This window comes from Silurus meridionalis, chromosome 5 (assembly GCF_014805685.1).
Source record: "Silurus meridionalis isolate SWU-2019-XX chromosome 5, ASM1480568v1, whole genome shotgun sequence".
Taxonomy (NCBI): Eukaryota; Metazoa; Chordata; class Actinopteri; order Siluriformes; family Siluridae; genus Silurus; species Silurus meridionalis.
In genome coordinates this window covers 8,135,294-8,152,820 of record NC_060888.1, presented here as the reverse complement: position 1 = coordinate 8,152,820, position 17,527 = coordinate 8,135,294, and the positions used below count along the sequence as shown (strand labels likewise).

The following is a 17,527-nucleotide window of genomic DNA, read 5'->3' as shown; positions in this document are numbered from 1 at the left end:
AAATCAAGGAGCATCTCTGGCTAGACAGCGGTATCGCCCGGCCATTTGGACCGTTCCGCAATTCTCCCACTTCATTTGAATTTGAAGCTATAAATCCCATTTAAGTTACGACCACGGAGAACAGAACGAAACGGCTAAGCGGGAATTGTGTTGTTTTGGAGCCAATACGGCGTCTCTTTCACGTGCCTCTATATCAAGTCTTGTTTCGGTGTTTGAAAGCATGTCCCGCTCCTCTTGGATAACATGTAATGATTGACAGTAGGTTTAAGGGACGAGGGAGGAATTTGACACTTGATCAGTTGAAAGGTGAATGTAAATATTTCCTGGGGTCTGGGACAAGGCCTACCCTTTGGGCTAATAGCTTTTTAGCGGTAACTGTATGACCCGCCCTTCTTTCTCACTTTCGCTCTTGCTGTATCACGTTAATCCCATTTCCAACTAGCGCACTCCACTTAGAAAAGAAAGGAGTTTAAAAAAGGCTCTTGTCAGTGGAACCTTTTACTGCATTGAGGCACTTATATAATCATTGAAATAGATCCTTCCTTCATGCTAGGAGAGATTCCAGGGCTCCTCACCGACTGTGATTGTGGGAAGTGTGCTCTCGTTTAGGTCTTTACTGATCTCCATATTTAGCTATCGTGCCGAGTTACTGACAGGTTTTCGCTTAGGATACGGTGTTTGACGTTTCTCATACGTCAAGCGAGTGCTTCATGTTCCAGAAAAGAAACGCATCATATTAAATCAAATCCAGAGAACCCGTCATATCGAGAATCATATATTTTGTGGAAAATTTTCACGCGAACGCAACAAAACTTCGAATGCAAAAGAACATAAATGACAACGCATCCTAAAGCATCCTCAGCTGGTTCTGTAGGTCTGGTCCACTTACATCAATCCATGTGAAAGCTATTTAAATAACCTGTTGGTGGAGGTGCAAGCGCGAGTCGATGAACCAAAAGAAAAATCCGTCTCATGTGTAAGAAATTACGGTCTGCCTCAACCCAGATTCCACCCCACGTTATATCAAAATGAGCTCATCCACAAACGGCTTCAATTTCACAAAAGTAGTCATGAAGTTTGATGGAATTTAAGTTGTATAAATCTTAATCATAGTTTTCACTTAATCAGTCTGGGAGAGGCAGCAAGCCATCAAGGACCATCTCTAACCAAAAGGTGTCCGAGACCATGATTATCATTTAAACCAGTGGTCCAGATTAATGTCAGACAATACTTTCACAGACCGGCCTTTAAGGTGTGGCGGATAAATACAACAAAATAAAATGATACGACCGCCATTAAAAACTGGTATAAACAATAACCTAACCCAACCTGCTGGGAGGCTTCCGGCTCGATCACCCAGCCATGTGTTCCTCTACTCATTTCCTACATTCAATTTACGTTTAAAAGCTAAATCCTGTCTACACTTCAAAGGGAAGAACAATATAAAATATCCGGGCAGAGTTTGCTCAGAATTCTTTCTGACTCCGATGAACCCAAGGTGCTTCATGTATTGTGTCACTGTTATGCTGTTAGAAACTTTTCATTACGATCATCTACGACATATCCATAGATAAAAGGCTTCTTAGAGCATCCACAAGAAGTTGTGAAAGAACATGCCAGAACGCGTTCGGTTACATGAGCGTGTGCAGAGCTGCGTTCTCGAACAATCGGGCGACGGGGAGTCAACCCCGAAAAACAATCCTTTATACCCCAGAAGACATTTCGACTCACCTTTAAGGAGCAATTCGTCATCAGATTTGCCCACCAGGTCCCGGCACAGCTGCAGGCTATGAGAGAAAGAAAAAAAATAGAGCAATGTTGGTACGTCGATGCAGGTTCTGCTTTATATACACACACAGGACTAGACGCAAAGTGGGTGTACAGGACAAGCACTTCTCGTGGAGATTTTTTATTCCCGGCTGCACAGTGAATTAGTGGCTAGAAATATGTTGAAATGCAACGATACTGGAAACATAGCAGGTGCAACATGAACCACTGCAAGTCATATACTGTTCATTTACTTGTGTCTGCATTAATGTGCTGAAACAGATCACTGTATTACACAACATAAGCTGCTACGCAAAGCTCTGACCCACTGGGGCCTGGACTGCACAAAACCTGTAAAAGGTGTGCTGTGGTCTCCAACACCTAGGCACTAACAGCAGTCCTGCAAGTCTCCATTGACTTAAACGTCCAGAACTTCTCAAAGATGCTGGACAAGACTAAGATTCCGGAGGCAACATCTTGAACTCTGTCATGTACCTCAATTCATTCCTGAACAGTTGTGTGTGTCAGGGCATATTATCCTGCTGAAAGCTTGTACTTGGTCTGCAACACTGTGTAGGTGGGTGGCAGGTGTCGAAGTGACATTCACATGAATGTCAGCGCCCAAGGTTCCGCAGCAAAACAATGCCCAAATCATCACACTGCCTCAACCGGTTCACCTTCTTCCCATAGTGCACTCTGGAGCCTCCATTTCCAAAGTAAACAATGCATACACGCCCAGCTGTCCACAAGCACACACCCTGAAATTGTCAGACCAGCCCACCTTTTTCCAATAGTCTTTTGCGGATGCTTTCTGCAATGGACAAGAGTTAGCCTGTGTACTTTGACCACTTAGCAGCTACTATACACAGCATTGTGATGCACTGTGTGTTCTGGCACCTTTCTATCACAGCCAGCAATACCTTCTGCAACAATTTGTTCCACAGTAGCTCAACGGAGAAATCAGCCATCACTCCCACTTGCCTTGTGCACCCAGTCAAAGTTTCACCAGTCCTACACTGGACCACCTCTAAATGGTGCAGACCACTGCATACAGAGAAAACACCCCACAAGTCCTGCCCCCTTTACCCAAGCGTCCAGCCACCGCAATTTCGCCCTTGTCAATATCGCTTGGGTCCTGGCTTTCTCCTGCTTCCAACACATCAACTTTAGGAAATGACTGTTGATTGATGTATGCCATTCCTTTTCACGGTCATGGTTAGTTTGAATTCTGGGAGATGGGCTTTAGCGATGCTTTTCCTCACACTTATTCTCTCTTTCCGCTGATAACATAATGCTAAATCCTGGCATTTTAGGGAAATGTCATGTTTAAAAACTGGTTCTTAGGCTCTTTCCAGACTGGACTAAAATTTTATCATAAAGTAAAAAAAGACACATTTGCTCCTGTCATCTCACCAAAACCAAGTTATACCCAAACTCTGAGTTTAGAACTCGGGTTTCAGTCCAATAAAATACATACAATGGTGTTCAAAGAAGGAATACTTCTGGGGGGGGGCTTATGAAAGCTACTAAACTCTAAGCACTGGTACAAACCTACATGTATGTCATGGTCATGTGACCTACTAATGCTCAAGCACAACATGCACAGCAGGCTGGATTCAAATGTAGTGCATGTAGTGTTAAGTCACACTACATGGACTTCCATTCAAAGCTTGTGAATGGTGGATACCAGAACCCCAAGTTCAGTGAGACAAAGATAAAAACAAATGACTGAAGAAAGATCAATAAATCATGGAATGGCCCCTTCAGATTCTATACCCATTCTTTACAATACTGTTTAAAAAATAATATTTAAAAAAAAGCTGCCTGGATCACAGTGTTGCTGCATATACAAACAGATTTTAAATGTTTACATTGCCATCTGAAAGTCTTGAAGGCCTTCTAGGTAAAGTGCTAGTGTGACAGCTTTCTTTTATATAGCATGAGAACATGCATATAGCCTAAATTATTACAGAGCCTCTCATATATAATCACATAAATATAAATATAATCCTTAGGTTAGTGGACAAGGATGTGCAAGAAGTAAAGTGAATTTACTCCATCGATTTTCTCTTTAATATAAATATTTAAAACCCTTTAATCATCTCCCTGCACATGAAGAACAGCTTTAAACAGTCTTGGCACCTGGAATGTTCATTTCTCCAAACATTCAGCTGAAACACTTTGCAGTTCCTCACTAGTTAAAAGATTACTTTCTGACCTTGCGATCCAGTTCATCCCAGAGCAGTTCAACAAGATTCAGGTGTGGTGACTGGGCAGGCCATTCCATGATAGAGAACACCAGGCAAACTCTTTGCTTTTAAAATAACGCTATCTTGAAGAATGGACTGGTAGCCATGTTTACATTTTTCCTTTCACGAATTTAGTGAACCTACACGTCTATCATGATTTCTCCATAAATTACAGATCCTTCAGACACACTTTATCTCAAGGGACGAAAAAAGAATACTTATATAATATTTGTTGCATAAAAACAGAAGGAACATGAAACAATAAGAATACGTGTTTCCAAATGTTTGTCAGGCACATTATATAAATAAAAACACACACACACACACACACACACACACACACACACACACACACGTATATGCACTAGTATGCTAGTCCTGTCTCATTCCCCTGACTGAACATGAAACTTCACAATCACACCAACCTGACTTGTTTCAGTCCACCATAATAGACTTCCCACATCCACGTGAACCCTGATAAACCTGTTTGTGTGTGTTTTATATATTAAAAACAGAGCAGACTCTTGATACTGCAAAAACCATGTAACCCCAGCAGCACTAGCACTGACATTCTTCTCCTAAATAAGTAATGTCTTGCATTGCATATTTATTGGATTATATTTATTTTATTTTTGTATTATTATTATTGAGCATCCTGTTCAACAAAAACTGTTCAACTCGGAAAAGCTATTCGGTTATTTGGATGCTAAATCCAACTTGTAAAAAAACTTTGTAAAAGTGAATGTAAACAGAATAATAACGGTAAGGGGAGAGAGGATACAGTATAACTAGTTGATGTGCGTGTGTGTGTGTGTGTGTGTGTGTATGTGTATATATATACAGGCTGTCAAAATTAATGCAAATCCGTTTTAACCGCACTTATTTTATTAGCGCTTTTATTTAAAACAAATATAAGGTGAAATTAAAACCTTCAATGCAACACACATTTATTCACAACCTTTCTTTACTCAGATAGAAAAAAAAGTATCTTTTGAATCACTAAACTTTTGTTTTACTGATGCGCCCAAGTCTCAAAATCAAGCACCAAAATCCGCCATGATGCGCACATCCAGCAATTAAAACCGTCCGTGTGGAAACATAGCAAAAGATCCGTTTGGTGTCAATGATTCACGCAATTTAAACCACCACAATTACTTGAAAACGTTTACAAGATTATTTTGGCTCCATGCTCTATGTTGAGTGTGATTTTACAAATAATAAACATATATGTGCATAAAGCATTGATATTTGTCCGTGTTGATTAGAGTATTAAAAGCGTGAAAAGTATAGAACAGATAAATAAATGTGCGATTGAGTTGCGGTTAATCACGAGTTAACTCATGACATTAATGCGATTAAACATTTTAATCGATTGACAGCCATAATATAAATATACACTTCTTCAGAGTATTTGCAGGTAGTAGAAGCAACCGGACTCCGTGTATCCGTGTGCGCGCGCTTACTAGCCCCTCTATAACCCCATTAACACTGCATATAAACACAGTATATACAATATACCAACAAATATATACACATCGTATATAACCGTATTATTGTTTTTGTTTAAAGTTATATAATAGCATTTCGTGGTTCACCCTGAAACAATGTGAAAGAGCGGGTCTTAGCAGCGTGAGGCACAACATGGCCATGAACGCAATGCTTCTGGGATTCAAACTGCTGTAAAATCTGTTTCAATAAAAATGTATATCTCGTTTGTTATTCGCATAAAGATGGATTTATAGTAAGGTTTAATTCCAGTGTATGATATAACTAAGAACTGGTCGTGAGCCTGGACCGAGCTTGTGATTATTAGGTGCTAGTTAGTGATGCTAGCTTGAGGGGGGGCAGTCACAGGAACGGCGCTGTATATTGTTGATCTTCTCAGTTTTCAGGTGAAAGTAAAAAAACTGAAAGTAAAGAATGACAGTGTTCAGGGATCAGGGGGATTTGCTCATATTTCAGCATCCGATTCTGGAAACCTGTCTACCGTGCATCCAGGGAGCGCGTTGCATCCTGCTAGCGAGGCTAAATGCTTAGCGCGAGTGGATGCGGTGAACATGACAATGAAGGACCAGGATGTGTTAAAGATAAAAAAAACCCTGCGCCGCCATCTTTCAACTGTTCAATCAGTCACATATCGGAGAGCGTTTCTATCTCGCTAAGAAAAAAAATCGACTCACAACTCATTCTTGCCGGATTTTTCCCAGTTTTTGATCCAATCAGTAGGGAGGATCAGCGCCGCCATCTTCCCCACTACACCACCACACTGTTCCCCGGATGTTCCGTACAACACTGCGGGTCAAGGGGCGTTACCTTTTCCGGCCTGTTTTCCTCACACGGGTCTTATCCCGCTTTACGATTGGCTCACGGTTCAAAGTCGCAAGAAGTACATTGTTTCTGATTGGTTGAAATGTATGAGTGACGGTTTAAAAAAAAAAGAACAGCCAATCAGGGTGGAGAATGTCAGGTCAAATGTTTTGTGTTACTTTGCACTTGTGAGATCTGATTTCTTAAATGGGCCAAGCTTTTCTTTCAGGGCTTTTCTCCTAGTTTTGGTGAACACGTGTATACAGATGTAGTCCAACATCTGTCTAACATTTGCCTTCGCCTGAAAGTAAACCAGAAACGATTCCCTTTTATGCTCGGGAATACTTGGTCAATAACGCTGATTCTAAATCTGGACAAAAACAAAACAAATCTATGACATCTATCACATGCAGTTTTAAACAAAAATAAACCCTCATCAATGATGCAACAGTTATTTTTAGGGAAGGAGTCTCCAGTGTCATGGCTTCGTAACAGTCCTCTATGTCTTACCGACGTGGAGGATTTTATTTTACCTGCAAAAGAGAGAGGAATAAAGAGAGGCTCTTGAACAAATGACTGTTTAACTCTGATAAAGTACATTTATCATCTGCTTTTCTACAGAGTACACGTACACCTGCTCATTCATGCAGTTATCTAATCAGCTTTTCCTGTGGCAACAGTACAAGACATACAATCATAGAGATACAGGGCAAGAGCACGTCAAGTCATGTTCAGACAGCAGAATGAAGTAAAAGTGTGATCTCTGTCACTCTTTAACTGTGGCATAGTTGTTGATTCCAGTTTTAGTATTTCAGAAAAGGCTGATTTCCTCTGATGATTTACTCAACAATCACAGAGTGAACAGTGTGATAAAACAAACACTTGTGAGTGAAGGGTGTGCACTATTTCATGTATAAGATAAAAGAAACATCATGCTTTCTCCCTGCAACATCGGAAAAATGTGTAGCAGTGCCAACAGCAAAACAATTGCGGAAGTCAGTTGGATCTAGGTATAACCATCTGGCCAGAAGGGTTCTTCATGGAAGAATAGCAGCCAAAAAGCCATATCAAGGCTAAAACAAGGCTAAGTGACTCAACTACGCATGAATACATAGGAACTGTGGTGTAGAAAATGGCACTATGTGCTATGGACTGATGAGACAAAATCTGAAATATTTGGCTGTAGCAGGAAGCGAGTTGTTTCCAGGACTGGAGAGTGGTACAATAATGACTGTCTGCAGTATAGTGAAGGTTCCTTGCAAGTTTGCGGCTGCATTTCTTAGAATTTTGTTGCTCACTATTGATAGTGTCTAGGGCTGAAACGATTCTTCGAGTAATTCAAATAAAAAATACATCGCCTCGATGCTTCCTTTAGTCTATTTAACTCCGCACTGTGCACTGTGTTTCCCCATGGACCTTTATTACTGACGCACCACCCGCTAAACTCTGGAGCACTCTTAACACATAAAACACTATAGAATCCCATTTCTGCCACATTAAAAAAACTAATTCCAACTCTTTTTTTGGCAATTCTGACTTTATTACACTCAGTTGATTTCAGGTGACTCGGTTAAGTAAACATTGTTTGATTGAAACAGCTTTTCTATGGCACACAATAAATCTGACATATGCAACCAGTTAACAGATCAAATATTTACATACATAAACCCTGTGATTTCCCAGATGAAGATTAGTTTTAAAGTAACCAACAGTTTATTGTTGAACAGTTTGCGAATGACTCATAATTGTATCCTAATTCAGTTACTTGGTGTTTGGTAAAGAAGGGACCTACTTTGTGCTTCATATCTATCTATCTATCTATCTATCTATCTATCTATCTATCTATCTATCTATCTATCTATCTATGTAAATATGCAATACAGACATTAATATGATCAGTGAGGAACTGATCTGTGGATGGTGGATGCATTAAATATAAACAATTACATATTAATGAGAGAGGTTGGAGCTTTTATTTTGACAGGTGGCGGCTCGTGCGCGGTCTGTCCAATAGGAAAGCGGCAGCACAGTAGAGGGGTTGCAGTGCGCTCGCGCTTCTCCGTGGCAGCTTCGGAAATGTGGCGGAAACTCTTAGTCGCGCTCGCGCTCTTCCTGTGTTTGTACGGGACTCCGTCTCATGGACAGAAGAAAAAAGAGGTGTGTGTGTGCGTCTGTGTGTGTGCTTGTGTCTGTGTTCACGGGATTGTTGGAACGCTCCCGTGCTGTCAGTGTAATCCGCTTAGCCTGCTGGAGCTGTGTCTGCTAGCAGAGCCGCATCCAAAACACCACTCTTACTCACTATGTAGTGGATGAGTGACAGCGGGCAGGGCGGTTATTGATGTGCACTATGTAGTGCACTAGGAAGTCAGCAGGGAGTTGTTTGGGCTGAGCCGCAGTTTGCAGCGATGAATTAGCTGGTATGCAAAAAAAAAAAAAAAAAATAACCAGGAAGTTGAACATCTTTAGTCACTTATTTACAAGCTATTAAATGACATTATACATATACACGAATAACTGCTAATATATGATAAATACTATATCTATTAGCAGCTATTCATTAAAAATATTCAACTACATTAAACTTTGTCATTGTGTAGTGTACAAATACAGGGCCAATGAAATGCTGTTAGCATCGAACCGGAAGTGTAAATAGCAATGTATATAAATGTATATAAATATACTAATATACAATAAATATATTATGGGTGCAATATATGTTACAATAATTACTGTATAAGGAGCGAATGTGAAGATTAACACAGAAGGGTATTAAATGGTAAAAATGATTATAACAGTGAAAAAGAGGCAACATGAGGTAGAGGATTGTAATTTGTGTTGATTTATTTATGTATTAAAAAAAAAAGACTTGCAACTTAAAAAAAAGGCTTTACTTCCTGGAGCAGGGCAGGAAGTAAAGCTAAACAAATGAGGTGTTTTGTTGATGGAAAGAGTAAAGAGTAAACAAGAAAATGTCACTATGTTGGAAATACAGTATGAAATAACTGCAGTTTTTTGGTGATCACAAAGCTCCCTCATCACCATCAAGATCATCGTCATCCTCCTGTAATAATGTGTGGGTTTGTCGTTTTTTACGCCTTGAATGCTTTTGATTTCGATTGCAAATGAATGATAATACGAGGGGGTTAGTAATGCGTGGGTTGCTGCCGATTTTGTTCCCAGACGATGCTCTCTGAGAAGGTCGGCCAGATGATGGACTGGGCCTCAAAGAGAGCTGTGATTCGGATGAACGGAGAGAAGTTCAGGAGATTTGTCCGAGCGCCTCCACGCAACTACTCCGTCATCATCATGTTCACGGCGCTGCAGCCTCAGAGGCAGTGCGGAGTGTGCAGGTGAGCAGACACACGATCAGGAAGTCGATGCCTTGCATTTATGCCACTTTGGCAGAAACACCGATCCAAGCAAATTGCTATTTTTTTATCTATTTAGACATCTGAGTAGTTGCAGGTTATCGGTCCTGTGCAAATGTGGCCCAGCCTGTTTCTACTGGGATTTGAACTCATGACCTCACAATCAGAAATCCACCTTTTTAGGCACCAGCTTCCAGTTCCTACATCAGCACTTGTGTGGGCTTGAGTTCGGGGCTTTGTGGGATTCATACTCGCATATGATGAGCGTCGCAGCAGGTTACAATAATGATCCCGATCTATACAGACAGACATTTTATTGTCTAAAATAAAGTAATAACGACTGTGCCGCACACGTGCGCACGCACACGGACAAATTATTCACAAACGTACAGAGAAACTGTTGTGATCAGGAAAAGAATCTCTCAAAGTACAGTATACAGAGACACTGTTGCAAGTGTGAAGACTATTATTATTATTATTGCTGTTGTTTCTGCAGTTGAAATTAGCTCATGCATTTCTCTTCTTCGTTCGTGTATACAGGCAGGCTGATGAGGAATACCAAATCCTTGCAAATTCCTGGCGTTACTCCAGCGCATTTACCAACAAGATTTTCTTTGCAATGGTGGATTTTGATGAAGGTTCAGACGTGTTTCAAATGGTACCCCAGTTTTTTATATATATATATATTTTTATTTCACTCTGATTCTACTCTCAGTATAATCAGTAAAATGTGTACATTTCTGTTTTTTTCTGTGTCAAATGTGTGTTATTAATGAAAAGAGAAGCCACATGAGTGCACGTTTCTATTCACTGAATAAGTAATGTACATAAAATAGATGGAAGTGGTCAGTGAGCCGTTTGCAGTTTTAGTTTTACACCAAACTCTTTTTCCAGCTTAACATGAACTCGGCTCCCACATTCATCATCTTCCCACCAAAAGGAAAGCCAAAGCGTGCAGACACCTACGAGCTGCAGGTTCGAGGCTTTGGGGCTGAACAACTTGCTCGCTGGGTTGCCGACAGAACCGAGGTTCATGTAAGTTGAAAATCACAAATGTTGCCAAGTGTTTTGAGAAATCTATTCATTTACATGTATAATAAAATATTGCATGTGAACCAGCAGAGGTTTGTGGTTCAAATTAATTTGTAATGTTTAACAATATTGATATCTACTAAAGTTAATATAATATAATATCTACTACTTTGAAGACAAAATAATTTACAGCCGACTGTTTACGGCATCATTTAAACGATTTGTTTTCAACGTGTAAGTATTGCAGAAACATTTAAAATTTGATGTCAAAAGTGTTATATGGCAGGCCTCCTTTAGCAAAACTTCACTGGGACTGACAGGGACAGAAGTAACACTCACTTCACTGGGACTGGCAGGCACACAAACCATACCCACGTCACTGGGACTGGCAGGCACAAAAACAATCCCACTTTACTGCGACTGGCAGGCACAGAAACCATACCCACTTCACTGGGACTGGTAGGCATACAAACCATACCCACATAACTGGGACTGGCAGGCACACAAACCATACCCACTTCACTGGGACTGGTAGGCACACAAACCATACCCACTTCACTGGGACTGGCAGGCACACAAACCATACCCACATCACTGGGACAGGCAGGCACACAAACCATACCCACATCACTGGGACTGGCAGGCACACAAACCATACCTACTGAACTGGGACTAGCAGGCACAGAGGCCATTACTAATTTCCAAGTTTTTCAAGAATGACAGTGTCAATCATTTTGCTTATTTATTTATTTATTTATTTTTTTTTTGCTAGGGGAAAAAAAAAAAAGCTTTTTAAAATGTTTAAGTGAAAAATCTGACCGATTGTATTTAATGCATATACATTGGAAAAGCTTTTATTTGTAATGGACCTTGTTTTTGTTTGTGCTTGTATATCCTGCCAGATCAGGGTGATTCGACCGCCAAACTATGCTGGGCCACTGATGCTTGGCTTGCTCCTGGCCCTCATTGGGAGTCTGGCGTATGTGCGGCGCAATAATCTCGAGTTTCTGTGCAACAAAAACGTCTGGGCTTTCTCTGCACTGGTCAGTACTCTGCGTAAACTACGTAACACCGTGTTTTTTCTGCATCAGCCTGGTTGAGTTGTTGATTGGCTGCATGCTATAGCAATTGATATGTTTACTGTAGTTTATTGTAATAAGTACTAAAAGTTTTGGCGTATAAGGAAACGCTACACACGTTCAAACAGTAAAGATTCCTTCCACAAACACTTAATTTAAAGGTTCATCATATTAAAATTCTTGTGAAGAGCTATATCTTAGATGTCCCTGTGCTAATATATATTAGCCCCTTTTATAAACCCTACAGCCTGAACTAATTATTTACAACAGTTTTCAAGCAAGGCAATTAAAAATCTAATAATTAGATAAATTCTTCCACAGTTTTGTTTTGTTTTTATAATAATTTAGCCAATCAAATATTCTCTTTTGCTCCTCAGTGTTTTGTTTTAATCATGACATCTGGCCAGATGTGGAACCACATTCGAGGACCTCCATACGCTCACAAAAATCCCAGCACGGGTCAAGTGGTGAGTTCCGCACAATGTCAGCATTTTGGCCAGAGGCATTTTAATTTTTGTCATTTTTAATGTTTTTTTTTTTTTTTTGTATGTTTCAGAGCTACATCCATGGCAGCAGTCAAGCTCAATTTGTGGCTGAGACACACATCGTTCTTCTGTTCAGTATCCATTATATTAAGATCGCAATCCTTAAATAGCTCTGGTCACGCCTGCTTTATTACTCTTATACCACAGCCAGGGATTGGTGATTATGAACAAAAAATTAACGAGTTAGGGCAAAATTCATTTTAGCGGCACTTACTTTATTAACAAACAAATAATGTAGCGTGCATTAGTTTCACCATTTTTATTCGAAACTAAATAAACATGATGCGAAATTCAAAACTTTTAACACAACTTTTATTCACGACATCCTTTGTTTACTCGGATATATGAAAAAAAACTCCACCGAAACATTATTTTAAATCACTAAACATTTCTTTTACTGATAAGCCATGTTTCAAATCAAGCACTAAAAACCCGCCGTGATGCGCACATCCGGCAATTAACGTGTAATTTAAATCACCATAATTACTTCTTAAAACATTTACAAGAATATTTTGTCTTCATGCTCTATGTTGAGTTTAATACTTAATATATATATATATATATCACACACACACACACACACACACATCAAGTGGTATCTACTTTGAGTGGAATTTTCATCTTTGGGGAAATCTGATGAGTGCGAGCGGGTGGGAGCGGAATTGATATCATGTTGTTTCCGGTGAGTGACAGGGCGTGCACGTGGTAGGAATAGCACACATGGTAAATCAAGTGGTCATAATAGCACCAGTTGCACAGCTCCCACAGGAGGAAGATGTCTTTTGTCACACTGACCTATGAAGGTCGGTGCTCCCTATGACTGTGCGTGAATTTGTTGGCATGTTACAAAACTAGTCTTGAAACCTTATATATCCATATATAACCTATATATATATATATATATATATATATATATATATATATATATATATCATGTCACAGTAAATCTGACCTTCTCAGACACACCTTAACCTCCCGGTTCAGACGCAGCCATTACTTTTGGAATGGTGCTTCTACACGAAGCGGCGACTTCTGACATGGACATCGGAAAGAGGAAAAGTATGTCACTTATATCATGTTTGTATTTAGAATGTAAAGTGTTTGTAAATTGCTTATTGGCAAGCAATAAACATATGTATCAGGTAGCGTTATACAAAGTGCCACTATTTGGCCACAGTAGCAGATTAGCACTAATCCATTCCCATTTCTCCCATATTTAGTCATGTGTGTGGCTGGAATCGGGCTTGTGATCCTATTCTTCAGCTGGCTTTTGTCCATTTTCAAGGCCAAATACCACGGATATCCTTACAGGTACAATTCTGTACATTCACTATAGTCCTGTTAAAGTCAAAGCTTCAATCTTCATACCTGTCTTTATTTTATACTGCAGAATAGTAAAATGTTGCATTATCTGGATATGACGTACATCACATGTCTCTTAGTATATTAGGTACATAGAATGTTGCCACCTCACAGGCAGGATTTTTAAACATTATCAGCTGTCATATCAAAGCATTATCTCTAAAGCGTAATATTCAGTACAGACAATTGAAACACTAACTGACAGCCGTGAGCCCCATGCAGTTCTGCAGTTAACCAATCACGGGACTGTGTTATAATGCAGAAACTCATTCAGATACAGGCTGATTAGAGTGTTATAACCTGCAGATCTGAGTGGTTGTCATTGAGAAGACACTATGGAGTTTCTGTAGTTCTATAGATTTCACAGTTCTTGTTGAAACCTGGCAGATGAAGATTGTAAGAATGGTTCCCGATCCTGGTCCTGTGGTCAGTTTTGTTGTACTTCAGTTGTGAAATATGACAAATTAGGAAATAGGAGAAGATCTGAGAAAATATATGAAATAATGATAAAGTGGTATTAAAAAAACATGCAAATATATTTAGATGTGCATTACATACAAATGTAATGAGGTTTAACAAACCAGAAACAGTAACAATGATTACAATGTAAGATTGTGCAAGGAAACCCAATGTGTGCTATTGTAGCTCACCCACATTAGGGTGTAACATGCTTTGTGTCCTGAGAGGCTTTTCGGTTTAGCAGTGTTGCATAGAGTAATTATTTGAGAGATTGAAGCAACCCTTTGTGATGTTCGATGCGAATATTAACCGAAGCTCCGAAATTTGTATCTGCACCATGTCACGCACTGCACCGCACGATCGGCTACTTATAGTTGCACTAGTGTACAGGATTTTGTTTGTTTGTCTTTAATAAAGTAAACAGTAAACTGAACATGAGCATATTTTCCTAAGCATCTGGTCTTAAATCGGGCATGAAGAGAAATTCATGATCTTTAAACTGCCAGCTGGAGCTTTTTTTGTTTTGTTTTGTTTATATATACATAATGACAATTTACCATAAGCATAAAAAAACAAACTCTTCTTACTGATGACACTTTTACTGTATATGTCTGGACTTTTTTTCGGAGGATGTGGAAATTCATACATCATGGTGAAGTTGATATTTTAGGAGAATTTTAAGTCGCTCTTGGTCGTTTAGAAACATTTCAGGATTTGTATTTTTTTTTTTTTTTTTTTATGAAGATTTAAAACGGTTAAACGTTAGTAGGAAATTATTCTTTTGCTAATATGAATGGCTTTTCTGTCTTTTACAGTTTCTTGATGAGTTAAAGAACAGACCTGGAGAATATTCCAGCTCCCCAGTGGATGGTAGAAAGAAACCCCCCCTTTTTTTTTTTTTTTTTTTTTTTAAAGAACTTATTTTTCGTCAAATCCTTGCAGTTACAGTTCAACACATGCCTTAATGGTTCACAATAATGACGAGTTTCCTTATGATCTGATATCTTTATATCGTTTTGTGTTTTTGTTTTTGTTTTTTTAATTTAAAGTAAAAAGAATTTTTTTGATTTGTGTTTTAAACATTTTTATTTTAGCAAAAGTGTGAGAAAACCCTGGACAGTAGATTTGTGATGGTTGTGTCGTTTTGTTGGTTAATGCAGATCACCTTCACTGGCTATGCAGTTCTAATGCTGAAGCTGAAAACTCCAGGTTAGAAGCGCACATGAGGACGAGCACAACGTTTTCCACGCTACCTCTTGACTCGTGTGTGTTCGAAGTGTCCCAAAACCAAAACCAAGCAGTCTGTTAGAGTAACTGCCGTTCTCCAGAGTGGGCTCAGTGTGTGATTGTTTTACTCCATGTTGTTAGTTTCCTTATAGCATTAGAATCTAGATGCTCGAACCAGGAGCAGGTGTTTCAACCTTGCGAATATGCGAGAACAGCACTGTTTCCATGGTGATTTGTACAGAGTATTTATCTCAGAGCCGTGCGTATCGGTCTCATCAGTTTGCTGACCGGTCAGTCTACAGCACTGTTGGCTCGAGCCCCCAAATCTGAAACATACAAGCTGATGACAGCAGGTGTTCCTGCAAGTGGAAGTGGACAAGAGCGTGTAACAGAGTAATGGAGCACAGCCCCTGGTCCGTTCATCAAGGAAACGACTCACACATATGCTAAAAGTCAAGGTGCTGCTCTGTGTAATGCCTCAGGTGATGCCACGTGTCATTAAAAGTGCCTTAATTTCCAGCTTTGTGTGTTGTGTCCTTAATCTCAGGTTATGTGAATGATAAACTCTGATGATGATGCAAGTATAAAAAGGGAAGATCCTGAGTAGTAGTTTACTCTATGAAGGAAAAAGGATAAATGATGTGTGTTTGTTTAATGCTCTAATTGTTCCTATCTATATTGTATTTAGATTTTAACCTGAAGAGGGTGTACCCTAAAACAAGACATTTTACCCTACTGTTGGCTGTGCCTTTTAAAAACACAGAAAAGTACATGATTGGCTTTGATAAGAATTTAATTTAATCTGTTTACACTATTAGTTTTGTTTGTACATTTTTTTAACTGGGAAGATGTTCCACTAGATTTTGGAGTGTGGAGGTTTGTGCTCATTCAGCTACAAGAATATTAGCAAAGTCAGGTACTGAGAAGGCCTGGGGTGCAGTCAGCCTTCCAATTCATCCCAAAGGTGTTCAAGAAGGTTGAGATCACAACTCAGAGCAGGAGATCTTCCACTTTAACCCAGCTTTGGGTCTCCTGAAGAAAGATCTATCTCGTTTAAAGACATCTATACAATTGCGTCGAGTCCAAGTCTATATACTCACTTTAAGTAGATGACTTCTTATGTTTGCTTCGAAGTATCAGATTTTATCTACGGAAATCTTTTGAAAGCCCCAAACCTGTCCTGTTTCCTGTGCTGAAGTTGTTCCTCGTGAGTTGCTTAAGCAGCAGAAGTGAGGGGGAAGTGAGCAGAGGATGCAGTTTCAGAATTTTTTGGCCTGAAAAATGTAATCACAAGGCAGAAATGTATCTAATCAGCTTTTCTGAACTGTAAAAATGCAAATTATGGGATGGGGGGTTAAGTCACAAAAATATAAACATAACGTATTAGAGCTTTAAGGTGCTAAGAGTAGTCTGAAAGTTAAAAAAAAAAAAGAAAATAATTAAATTGTAGGGATTTATAGTGCAGTAGAAATCACTCCTACGCCTTTTTACCCAATGTTATGCTGATTCTGCCCTCTAGGTGGCAGAGCTCGCTTTGAAAACTTTTAAAACCAGACCTCATCTGATCTGTTCCTATACCCACCATGTACAACTTACTTTTTATTTATTTTTCATCTTGAAGTTACAAAATTTAAATTAATCAAATTACTATTAGATGAGCATATGTGCATATAAGACATGTATAATAAAAGTGCATTGCAAACCTATTTCATTAATGTTTTTCTTCTAATACAAATTTAATAAAAAAAATTGTATCATTGTATTATCATGTGCATTATTCAACATGTATTTTCTTTCCTGACTTTTTTTCCTTTCTCCAATTGTTTTCTCAGTATCCCATTTCTTTTTAAATCAATTAAAACGTAAAAACTGATTTCCTATTCAATATTTATATCTATATTTTGCATTTGTATTATTTATATTAGGTTTTCTCTTCGTTTTGTGTAACTAATTAGTTCATTTACTATTTTCATACATTTTATTTTAATTCTACTGTCTGTTCTGGTTTGTAATATATAGTTTTGCAACAGAATCCTTTAAAAATATATTATAATTTTTTTTTTTTTTTTACAAATAATCTCAATATAAATATAAAAACCTAAAAATTAAAAAATATTTACATTGACTTAATT

The 17,527-nt window shown here is 38.9% G+C and overlaps 2 protein-coding genes across 3 annotated transcripts in view; one reads left to right on the top strand and one right to left on the bottom strand.

Moving 5' to 3' along the window:
- thoc2 (THO complex 2) overlaps positions 1–6,313 on the bottom strand; it is an 82,445-nt gene extending 76,132 nt beyond the window's left edge. Inside the window, exons 1-2 of the mRNA XM_046849794.1 lie at positions 6,197–6,313; positions 1,732–1,787 (exon numbers count right to left, since the gene is read on the bottom strand). Coding sequence (XP_046705750.1) covers positions 1,732–1,787; positions 6,197–6,261 — 121 coding nt within the window. The 5' untranslated portion in view covers positions 6,262–6,313. The remainder of the gene's footprint in view (positions 1–1,731; positions 1,788–6,196) is intronic.
- Positions 6,314–8,326: 2,013 nt separating this feature from the next.
- On the top strand, positions 8,327–15,914 carry magt1 (magnesium transporter 1). 2 transcript variants are annotated; one of them, XM_046850361.1, is made up of 11 exons: positions 8,327–8,480; positions 9,504–9,673; positions 10,232–10,349; positions 10,586–10,726; positions 11,626–11,766; positions 12,180–12,269; positions 12,359–12,422; positions 13,332–13,406; positions 13,568–13,658; positions 14,984–15,038; positions 15,329–15,914. In XM_046850361.1, the coding sequence occupies exons 1-10, from the start codon at positions 8,400–8,402 to the stop codon at positions 14,997–14,999; spliced, it is 987 nt and encodes a 328-aa protein (XP_046706317.1). In that variant the 5' UTR covers positions 8,327–8,399; the 3' UTR covers positions 15,000–15,038; positions 15,329–15,914. The 2 variants fall into 2 exon arrangements, with proteins under 2 accessions (XP_046706317.1, XP_046706316.1); XM_046850360.1 differs by having other exon boundaries at positions 14,984–15,914.
- Positions 15,915–17,527: the final 1,613 nt, after the last annotated feature.